Raw genomic sequence first — 12,178 nt, 5'->3', positions numbered from 1 at the left:
CCCACATGCATAGGACAGTGACTGAATGGCTCCGGGCGGGGCTTGTAAATGCAACAAGCGCCCTCTATTCTCCAGGCACCACTCGGCTGTTTAGCTTAGGTTGCTATGCTAGCGTTTTTGATGTTTTGTTCACCCACATAGCAGCTAAATCTGGATGAAAATAAACATGTGTATGGATCGAATATGGTTCTTAACATGAGACTGATCTAACACAAGTGTTGTTTCCCTATTTCTTTGGCAAAAAGAATGACGTGACTTTGTAAACACACACTGCCTTCCGTAAGTTCCATTCCTGGATGTGACTGGTAAACGCAAGGAAATGTCTCTTCCTGGTGGCGGAGAAGTGTACTTTTTTCTTTAAATAATGCAATGCTATGATTTTCATGTTGCAATTATTGTGACCGTTTTAGAAAAGCAATAAGCCACGCGAGGCTTGTGGTTACCGGGGGAGTATACACCGGCTGAGAGGGTCGGAAACACTCGGCTGCGCTTCGTGTTTCCCAACGCCTCTCAGCCGATGTATACTCCCCCGGTAACCACTCGCCTCTTGTGGCTTATTGCTTTAATATACTCACACATATTATAAGTAATAGATACATATGTACAGTAGCATGCATGCTTTGAACCCGTGTTGAGTGAATGAATGCGGCTTTACTAAATATAAAGGAATTTATAGCAAAGAATCCTCCTGTGGAAATCAATTGAAGTTATAATGCACTGCAGTATGAATTCGTAATGTGTATACACATAATTAGAAAAATGTTTCATAATTGAAATATGCAGCAGACAGCTTATAGGATTAGAATGATGGCATTATCCATTCCTAATTTAGATGATCTAATTAGCTCATCTCGCTGCTGCTTCCCTCCCTTTGATTTTTGAGGGTGTCAATTACCGTGCGCGCGTGGGGGGGTATGTGTGCACGCGAGCGCACGCGTGCACACGTGTGTGTCCTCATTGACACCCTAATGTATCAAAAAGCCATCAACTGTATATCTACCTCAAGGTGAAGATATTCTGCATTATTTCTGATCATATTATTACGTAGGAGTTGAGGCATTACATTTAGTTTGACTCGGTTTACACATATAAATATTATGAAACCAGACGAGCTCACAGCTTGCTCACAGCTCACAGCTTGAAGATTGGCTAGTTTCACAATGCCTCAAATCATGCGGGGAGCCCCATGGGGGTCTCGACCCACAGGTTGAGAACCACTGGTCTATGTGATTGTTGCGACCATAGACCGCAAGTTTACTATGAAAACCGGCACATCTTGTCCACGTATCCGTGTATCTCTGAAGGTCACGCCTAACACTGTGGTTCCCCTGACACATCACTGTGACACTGTGATATCACAGGTGACATCACCTATGTAAAAGTCCATATGGGTATTATCCAGAATCCCTTTTATGCCCATACATGAAGATCCCTGATGTCATCGATATACATCACTGGCCAGATGGCCAAGACATGTCCCATATCTGTGTGGCTGGTTTGGATAGGGATCTCCATGTATGGTCATGAAAGGGATTGTCTGTTGTGATGTCATGTGAACCACTCTAACAGAATCCCTTTTATGCCCATATATGGAGATCCTTGATGTCATCGATATTAAGCCCATATCTAACAGGACGTCATATGGGAATGCCCATATATGGAGGAAGACAGCCCATATCTGCGTGGCTGGTTCAGACAGGGATCTCCATGTATGGGCATAAAAGGGATGTACCATATACAGTACAGTACATGGATCTCCATATATGGGTACCAGGGGTCTCCATATATGGGTAACTGGTCCGATATTCATCACAGGCCAGATGGCCTGTCGCCCTGAGGCGTCTTACTAGTCATCCTTACTCAGAATGTTGTAAGCTGCCGTCGGGACAGACCTGTCACACAGCACAGCAGTCATAATCCAGAGTACAGCGTGACAGCCTTATTAAGTGCTTTACACTGGCACTTAAACAGGAGCCAATGAGGCACCATGTTAATTTTGGCCTTTTGTGTGACCTCCTCTCTAAAGGTCAAAGGTCAATGGCTGACGCGTAGATAAGAGGCCTGGGTTTTTGGCGTGCGCTCAGCAGCGCTCACACTGTCTGTCGCCCCCGGGGATGTATCTATCGGCTGGAATGTAGACCAGCTGCTGGTGTAATCACTTCTATTCCATCTAGGGATGGGACGATAGGAAAATGTCATATCACGATTATTGTGACAAAAGAAATCGCGATTTACGATATTATCGCGATAATCAAAATCCCATATCCTGGGGCGGAACATTTGCCAAAAAATAGCCGATCTACAAGCTCACAACACGTCGCGAGCTTGTAGATCGGCTATTTTTTGGCAAAGACATTTGATAGAGATTGGAAAAAAGACTATCAAGTATGTATATTATAAGTACCTTTTATCAATTATAGAGGGTTTAAGTGGTACCTGATATGCAGCTGGGCAAATAAAAGGTGAATTGATTCCAGTGCATGGCGGAGGACGATATCGCGACAAATTAAATCTCCACGATACGATCATCGTAAGTGTTTTTTTATCACGTTAAACGATAATTTCGCTTATCGTCCCATCCCTAATTCCATCCTGGTTCAAGGTCAGAGTTGGGATGAGTGTGTGATTTTTCTTTGCGGCGTCTCACGACTTCCCCTCACGCCCCACTTAACTCCAACCTGCCCATCAACTCCCAAGTGGCCTTCCCATAACTGTCAATCAGCCCCAGAGTGGGCGGGTCCTTTGCTTTACCTCTCCCCCTCATCATAACGCTGGGTGATTTTTATTTTATTTTTTTCCCCGTGCTGTCAGTCAGTCACCACGGAGGATTGTTTCTTTTACGTGTCAGTGACGCGTGATTATTATGGATACCACTGGAGAAGATGGATGGAAACGGTATCGAGCGCTCGTTTTCACCAGCATCGGCAGGTTAGCTACTCACCAGGTTAGCGTTCACCAGCATTAGTTTTACTGAGGTTTTGGTGCACCCCTGCCGCGGTCCAAGTGACTACAGCGGAGCGCTTCCTACCTCCGGTTCAGCCAATCACAACTTAGCTTAAAAAATGAGTCCGGGGCGTGGTTATCCATGTTCTCCAGTGGTATCCATAATCACGCGTCAGTGACAGCGGGCAAAGGAGAGAGAGGGGAAAAAAAGGCTTTGCTTTGCCGTAGTATCGGTGACATGACGTGTGGTTGCGGCGTGCGCGCGTATTAGTGATCTGTGTGTGTGTGTGTGTGTGTGTGTGTGTGTGTGTGTGTGTGTGCGCGTGTGCGTGTGCGTGTGTGTGCGTGCGTGCGTGCGTACATGCGTTGGGGGTGGGCACCATGTGCCAGGCAGCCTGTGGAGGTGTTATGCTAGCGGCAGGGTGGTTGTTTACGGCGCGCAGAGAGAGCCAGGCTGTGTTCGTCAGCCCCGCAGAGAGAGGCACAAATCTCTTCATCCTTCTCCTGTTTACTGCTCTCTTTCTCACCCGTATCCTCTTCTCTTCCATCTCTTATACTATACTCTCTCTCTGTGTGTCGCCCCCGCACTCTGCTGCCCGCCCTCACTCAACACACACACTCAGTATTTTCACACTGCTTCTTTCTCTCGCTCTCTGTGTGTGTACGTACGTGTGTGCGTGTGTGTCTCTAGGCGATTTTGGCTTTTTCCTGTCACTTAACCATCAGCCCCTTGCAGTGTTGTTTTTGACAGCAAATTTAGTTTTCGTCATAGTCTTTTGAATAAAATGTAACTTGGTTTTAGTCATAATTTAGTCACCTGAAAAGTATTAGTTTTAGTCTAATTTTAGTCGACTAAATCTACAGTTGATTTAGTCAAATGAAATGTATTTTGGCAGGCCTTGATGGCATCGTAATGACTGCATATACACTGGGTTGTAGATCTGCTATTTTCAGAAAACCACACAAAACCTGAGAGCAACCAAACATAAAAATGACTCTTCTCCACTAGTCCCTCCCTAATGTTTTAGTCTAGTTTTTTTTTGTTGACGAAATTGTCAATATATTTAGTCTTAGTTTTAGTCATCACAGCTTAGTTTTTATTTCGTTTTCGACAAACATTTTTCGTCATAGTTTTAGTCGACGGAATCAACACTGGCCCCTTGAGTGTGTCTTGACCCCACCCCCCTCCCCTCTCTCTCTCTCTCTCTCTCTCTCTCCCTCTTACATTAACTCTTATCTCTCTCTCTCTCTCTGGCATGGTGGTGGTGACAAGCTGTGTTATGGCTGTTCATTGAAGCCGTGTGAGCATGTGTTTTAATATGGCCTACACCAGGGGTTCCCAAACCTTTTTGGCTTAGGGCACCCCTATAAATGTTTTTTTCACCCGAGGCACCCCTACATTATATTCATAGTTTTCACTCCCAGCATCTCATATTTATAGCATATTTTAGCGATTATGTTTGCGAGGAAAACATTGAGCAGTGATGTTACTAGGTTTTCAATGTAATGGGTCCCGGGACCCACAGGTGGTCATTCAAATGGGTCCCAGAAAAGTTTTATGAGTCCTCAATACAATGTTTTCGAGCGCTGTGAGCTTGTAGATCGGCTATTTTCAAAATGTTTGCCTATTTCTTATATTTATTTTACAATTTGGCTAATGTTTGAACTTAGAACTAGGATTTCTAAATACACTAGGCTACAGACACCCATTTAATTATATTTATATCACTGGGACGCCAATTTATATTAAATGTTAAAATACTAGAGTACAAATGGAACAGGTCCATTTGGTTCCATTTCTTCACCGAGTTACAGACCCATAAAGTTCTATTTGGTTCCTAACTATCATTTATCTGGGGACCCCCTGTAACTCCCTCAAGGACCCAGGACCCCACTTAAAGAACCACTAGTGAAAATAGTTTTTAGCTGTTCCAGGTTTAACTGATAATAAATCTTTACAGTGTTTATCTTACACAATACATTAAAAAACAAATTAAACTATCTAAACTAATATAGCAACTTAAGTAGAAGAAGTAAATTATTTTAACATGGACTCCAATGGAGGCGCATCCCCGGGACCCCAGGACCATGACATGAATGAGTCCCTGGGCGACTTGAATGAGTTTTTGTAACTTTTGTAACGTAATGACATCACTGATTGAGATAACAGCCATTTTGGTTAGAACTGACTAAAAATAACTTTGTACTTCAAGTTTAAAATGATGACTACATTTTTTGGACTGCCGTCACGGCACCCCAGGGTGCCCCGTCACCCACTTTGGAAACCCCTGGCCTACACAATCGGTGGTCCTTCTCTCTATATATATATATATATTTCTCTTTCTCTCTCTCTCTTTATCTCTCTCTCTCTGTCATTCTATCGCATGTTCTCCCTGGAACTTTCTCTATCAACTTTCCCCCTTTTCTCTCCCGGTGCCATTGTTTCGCCACCCCCACCCTCCCTCCCTTCCCTCATTCTCACACTCTCGGCTATCCCTTAAATATTTATCTCTCGCTCCCTCTTTGTATTGTCTCTCTCTCTCTCTCTCTCTCTCTCCCTCCCTCCCTCCCTCCTCTACCTCTCTCTCTCTCTCTCTCTTAGAGAGGACGAGAAGCGCTGGAGGCAGATTCCTCGGGTAAGAGCTCACATTCCTGGAGTGTGCCAAGCTCCCCTAGGCTAGCGTGTCGCGCTGCTAATGTTACAAACCATCTGGGCTGAAAACACCAGCCTCAGGGGCGTCACACCACATTCTGGGCCCTGGGTACAAGGATTCACTGCGGGGCCCCCCATGAATGTTCTTCACAGGGGGAGGGGGTTTAACCCATTTAGACTGGGGACGCATTAGTATGCGTTATTTGGTTCTTTAACTATTGAAAATAGCAGGATGTACAAGCTCACTTGTACCCGAGCTTGTAGATCTGCTATTTTTGAAAAATCTTATTTTATTTTGGTCAGTGGTGCTCAAACCTTTTCACGTGAAGGACCCCCAAAATTATATGTATTTGACCACAGACCCCCATCTCAAAATGTTTTGTTCCAGGGACCCCCCAGAAGCAAAATTTTAGTTAGAAACGTTCGCTTAAAAAAAAACATATATTCAAAGATTTGCACACATTTTCACGACTTTTCAAAAATAGCAGATCTACAAGCTTGCAGCGCGGCACTCGGTGCCGCGCTGTGAGCTTGTATATCTGCTATTTTTCAATTGCTAAAATATACAATAATGAAGGCCCCTCCACCTTGGGCCCTAGTAACTCAGTCCCCCTCCCCCTGTGATGCCCCTGAACACAAGCCTCCCACTCTCTCTCTATCTCTCTCTCTCTCTCTCTCTCTCTCTCTCTCTCTCTGTGCTTACCCTCTTTCTTGACCTCACTTTGTCTTATCCTTCCTCTGTTGTCTCTCTCGTTTTGCTTTTCCCCCCTCCATCCATGGTGTGCTGTGTCCTCTTATGCTCCCTCCCTGGCCATTCTCTCCGTCTCTCTTTCTCTGTATCTTTTTTTCCTATCACGTCAGTGGAAAATGCACAAAAAGGAGGGGATGGAAAGCAAGAAGGAGTTGCATTGTTGTTGTTCTTTTTTTTCATCATGTTGGAGATTACCACGGCGATGACACAAGGTCCCCTGGAGTTACCGCTCTCCCTCTCTCTCTGTCTCTCTCTGTCCACGTATTGTCTCTTCCTTTACTCCAGGCATCTTCAACGTTTTCAGGCCAAGGACCCCTTAGTTGAGAGAGAGAGAGGAAGCAGGGGCCCCCAACAAACTTTTCGTAGATTCCATATAGTTTCATCGTTTGACAGCGCAATTATCAGTGTATCTTGGATTCATGTCAATTTGTGTTTTCAGATATTTAAACACTTGAACCGTCAATACTTAATAAACCTGACCTTTCACTTTGTACTTGGTCTGCTTTTCCCCTCTACACCAAACCTCTTTGCCAAATAGCAGATCTACAAGCTCACACAAGCTTGTAGATCTGCTATTTTTGTCTAAAGTTCTCAGAATATGGACGCTTAGGGTTCAAGTGGTTAAAATAAAAAAGGAGGAAAAAGAAGTTTCTATCACACAAAAATTTCGAGGACCCCCTGTAGTAACTCTGAGGACCCCCTAGGGGGTCCCAGACCCCCTGTTGAAGACCCCTGCTCTACTCAATCTTTCCATCAGTCTATCTCAGCCTGTCTTTCTCCCTGTATCTCTCTCTCCCCCTCCATTGTCTCTCTCTCCTCTCTCTCTCTCTCTCTCTCTCTCTCTCTCTCTCTCTCTCTCTCTCTCTCTCTCCTCTCTCTCTCTCTCAAGCAGGCCTCCTCGACGGCGGGCCGCCTTTAAGCACAAACTGTCAGCCAGTCAACTCTGCTCTTCCAGTCTGTCAGAATATGACGAGCAGTCAAAACATGACGCTTCACAGCCATTGTTGCCTTTGGAGGGTTTGTGGAGAGGGGGAAAATTAGATTGCACTTGACCTCTGACTCCTGACATCAGCTCTCACAACGTTGTCAGGAGACGTGCGATTGGGGGGGGGCATGTAAAATCGGCCTGATGGTGGCGCTAAATGGGACAGATCCATTTTGATGACATGACTCTAGACATACTGTCTTCTGCTTTGCATGATTTTAGGGCAAAATCTGTAGGAGCACTGTCCAAAAATGTACATTGTTGGACAAAAATGTGTTTGAAAAAAGTGGCCTGATGGTGGCGCTAAATGGGACAGATCCATGTTGATGACATGAGTGTAGACGTACTGTGTGCAGATTTGCGTGATTTTAGGGCACATTTTTTAGGAGCAGTGTCCAAAAATGTGTTTTGCAAGAATCAGCCTTGTGGTGGCGCTAGAAGAGGGCCATGTGAGAAATGAGGGGTGGAGGTCTTGGTTTGGCAGCCAAGGAGTGTGTGTGCAAAGTTTGACATGGATGACAGCTGGTGGAGGTTTTGATAGTAACTGCGACCTGACGGTCGCAACAAGCTCACAGCGCGTCACTTCGTGCCGGAAAATCTGAAATAGAATGTAATTTGTGGAGGGTTGTTGGCTTCTAGTGAATTCTTTGACTCTTCTCACTAGGCTTGGCCGGTGAGGCGAATATATCGGCAGTTGGTGATGGGATGAGTCCTATCGCACAATGTTTTTTATCAGGCGATCATTTTTTCCCAAATGTAATTCTCATGCTAACTCATCAAATGTAGCCCAATTAACCTGTACAGCGCAATAAAGTGTGTGCAAAATGCGAATCAATTTGGGCCAGCAGTTACAGTAGGTATTACACTGTGATTGTGATTTAATTCTGGCGAGGCTTTTACAAAGTGGTTACGAGCTGTGAAAACGAAAATGAAACTGTAAATAAACAAATATGTTTATAGCACCATTCAATCAATGAGATTGGAAACTTGAGTTCACACTCGCTAGTCGCTACCTTACGCGTGCTGCGAGTCCCTTTAGTTACACCGGGCGGGTGATTTATCTGTCTATAATAAACTTAACTTAGATGGGTGTGTTTTGCATACCAGGATCAACTTGTGATCTTAGCTTTAGAGTGTTGTTGTTGAACGGTCGTCGTTCCCTGCATCAGCACCTCGTTATTTGCGACAGGCGGGTGACCTCACCAGCTTAGCCAGGACCGCAAAACAGAGACACCTTTTGAGAGATTGAGAGATCGTGTTTTCTTTGTTCTTTTTGAATCATTTCAATATATTAAGGTTTTTTTTTTGTCCCATGTATACTATCTTTACAATAGACAAGAGGCGCCTCTTTAGGTAGCATTATGATGGCCTGTTGGCCTGAGTCCTTTTGTATTTGTATAATGTCTGTAATTGTTGGGAATAGGATTGGTTATGTGTATTTATGTATATATACAATGTATGAGTTACAAATACAGAGACATATAATATGTATCGGTGACATTGAACATGTGACACTGATTGGGGACTGATTGGTCAATGGCTCACAGGTGTGGGATGTCACACTGAGTATATACTCTAAATGTATGTCTACACTGCTGTTGTTAAGGTCTGATGGCTCGAAACGTACTCTTTGGGAGCATAAATTGGTGTGCAGACTTTTATTTTTCTATTTGTATACGCTGCTTTAGTCCAGCACCCAGCCTATACTGGCCTTGGATGTGCGTGCCTTTTGACTGCATTGCAGTCACTTTGTTATCTTTTTAAATAATAATCATCACAATTATGACTTTTGTCATACTCATGCATTTGTTCGTGGGCCGCAATGGGCTGAGTCACTAAAGAGGAGCTGTTGCATGTTGATTGTGTAGCGCTAGGCAATCAATGGCAGATGATGTGCTTTGTAGAGAATAGATAGAAGGTCACCTGCGTATTCCTCTCAGCGGCCGCGGCTTTACGTAACCGGTGGTGCTTTGAAAAGGACGCTGATGCCCGCAGAGCCCCCACTGAGAGATGACACGGGAACAGTCTGAGGGCAGCACTTTTCTAGCTCTCTGACGCTTTGTGATTGTAGGCACGTGTGTGTGTGTGTGTGTGTGTGTGTGTGTGTGTGTGTGTGTGTGTGTGTGTGTGTGTGTGTGTGTGTGTGTGTGTGTGTGTGTGTGTGTGTGTGTGTGTGTGTGTGTGTGTGTGTGTGTGTGTGTGTGTGTGTGTGTATACTTGAGATGATTTCTGGATGGTTGTTGACTTCTAGTGAATTCTCTGACTCTTCTCACTGAGTGGCTTCAGGGTCGTTTCATTTCCAGCTGCAGGATAAAGACTTCCACTCTAAATAAACTCAACACTCTGATGTGTCAGACACTCCATAACACTCACCTTGCCACCCTCGCCCTGCCAGGCTCACCCTTGCCCTGTCACCTTCTCCCTGCAGCCCACAAACCTACCACCTTCACCTCGTCCTCCTCACCCTACCACCCAGGCAGTGTTTATTTCGTCGACTAAAACTATGACGAAAAATGTTTGTCGACTGCGTTTTTTTTACTGACGAAAACGAAATAAAAACTAAATAAAAACTAAGCTGTGATGACTAAAACTAAGACTAAATGTATTGACAATTTCGTCAACAAAATAAAAACTAGACTAAAACGTTCGGGAGGAACTAGCGCTGAAGAGAGTCATTTTATGTTTGGTTGCTCTCAGGTGTTGCATGCTGAAAATAGCAGATCTACAAGCTTGTAGATTGGCTATTTTCAGCCTGCAACCAAGTGTAAAATCAGTCATTACGATGCCATCAAGGCCTACCAAAATCCATTTTAGTTGACTAAATCAACTGTAGATTTAGTCAACTAAAATGTTACGATATTTAGTCGACTAAAATTAGACTAAAACTAAAACTTATCAGGTGACTAAATTATGACTAAAACTAAAAGACATTTTAGTCAAAAGACTATGACTAAAACTAAATCAAAATTTGCTGTCAAAAACAACACTGCACCCAGGGATGTGGCTAATAGCCCTGGGCCCCCTTGACACCGTTGCCCCACGAGCCCCCTAATAATAGTATTTGTTGCTCCTCTCCTGACACATTATGTTCATTTGAAACTCTCGCTTGGAAATGCGCAGCCATCTCTTTGGGTTAGGGGAACGATGTCGGGTTAGTGGAACACATCTCTTTTCAACTTGTTTTCACTGGTGATGAGTAGCAAAATGATTCACAGTGCACCTTTAAAATCACAGATATTTTGGACACGAAGAACTGGCACATTCACATTCAAGAAGAATTGTAGAGTTGGACAGGGCTTCTCGCCATAGCTGAGAATTGTAACTTGATTTAGGGTTTTCCCTCCTTATTGTCCCTGTTACCACTCGCACCCTGCTACCATCCTAACCCTGTCACCCTCAATGGATGTACACATGTTCAAGCGATTTAGTGTCACTCTCTGTAAAAAAAAAAAAAAGTATACAGTATGTTTTATTTGTCAAACTGTTTGTAACTAAGAAAATATGTTTTTTCTTTGCCAATGTGGATGCCCAGGTTGTTTGTTCAACCTGTTCAGAGTTGACCATGTGCTCCCCATGTCGCCCCCTGCAGGTGATGAGCAGCAGGTTCCTGCCCTATGAGACCATTGTAACTGATGCGGTGCTGAGTCTGGATGAAGACACAGTGCTCTCCACCACAGAGGTATGTAGGCTGGAACCATTACACCCACTGCTTTTCAAACTGTTCCTGGCCAAGGTCGACATCTAAAGGCACACTTGCGTTCATAGCGAAAGCAGCCGACCTACAAGCTCACAGCACGTCGCAATGCATCGTGTTGTGAGCTTGTAGATCTGCTCTTTTCGCTATTTAAAAATTAATAAATGTTAAATTCAAATAAATTTTTTTAAAATGTTTACCTATAATGACTTGCCCAATTACAATTTATAATTCAAATTTTGACACTCTTAATCCAGAGCAATTTACAGTAAGCAGGGACAACACAAAATTAGGAGGCCAGGTTTAAATGATTCAAACATTTGTTTAGGTCAGTGTTTCTCAAACGTTCAAATTTCAAGGTTTCCCCTTTAGTCTGACAGTGTACAAATGGAACTAAATGAACCCTACTGGGTTCATTTGGTTCCATTTGTACACTGTTACAGACTTGTATGGGTCAATTTAGATCCTCAGAACCCACAGAGTTCCAGGAATCCACTTTAAGAACCCCTGGTTTAGGGTACACAATATAAGTACTGCTATAACATTAACTTTTTGTGGAGCTTTATTGCAAAGCGGTCGTCACAAACTCCCAGAGCACACATGGACTCACTTCACTGCACAGCGGTTTGCCTCTGCTAGGCACAGCGTTTGGGAGGCGCTGCCATAATAACGGATAGGACGGGGATGTGCGGCAAACTGTGGTTTCCAAAACCTGCTCCTGGGAGAGTCCTGGGTGCTGTTGGTTATCTATCTTTACCAGGAAGTTAATTGGATTTTCACCTGCAGCCCAGAAAACCAACAGTAGCAGCGGTCCCCGTGGGTCCGGGGATGGAAGGAAGCCATTGTGCTACAGGAACAGCACAAATACAATATAGACCAGAATGGACACAGTATTCTCCAATTTGTCATTGTCATTATTGCAAAGTAAACCCCCGACAGGGTGAGGCAGGAGGAGGCACTGACGCAAAGCCCAGGGAAGAAATATCGATTAGAAAACGACGGCGTTGGCTTACAAGGTTACAGTTCCACAGCAACGTAAGCGGAGGCCGAGCAGCGGTCTGTTCATTTCTAAATAACAGACCGCAGAATGCCCTGATTATAGCCAGTCACGGCTGAATATTCAACAAAGCCGTGTAATAAATACACATGTAC

The 12,178-nt window shown here is 44.1% G+C and overlaps 1 protein-coding gene across 1 annotated transcript in view; it reads left to right on the top strand.

The window, feature by feature from the left end:
* ext1b (exostosin glycosyltransferase 1b) overlaps window positions 1-12,178 on the top strand; it is a 177,472-nt gene that overhangs the window by 150,893 nt on the left and 14,401 nt on the right. Inside the window, exon 9 of the mRNA XM_080734699.1 lies at window positions 10,922-11,011. Within this exon, the coding sequence (XP_080590825.1) occupies window positions 10,922-11,011 (90 nt within the window). The remainder of the gene's footprint in view (window positions 1-10,921; window positions 11,012-12,178) is intronic.

This window comes from Nannobrachium achirus, assembly GCF_963921795.1.
Source record: "Nannobrachium achirus genome assembly, chromosome: 10".
Taxonomy (NCBI): domain Eukaryota; kingdom Metazoa; phylum Chordata; class Actinopteri; order Myctophiformes; family Myctophidae; genus Nannobrachium; species Nannobrachium achirus.
This window is presented reverse-complemented; position numbering and strand designations above follow the sequence as displayed.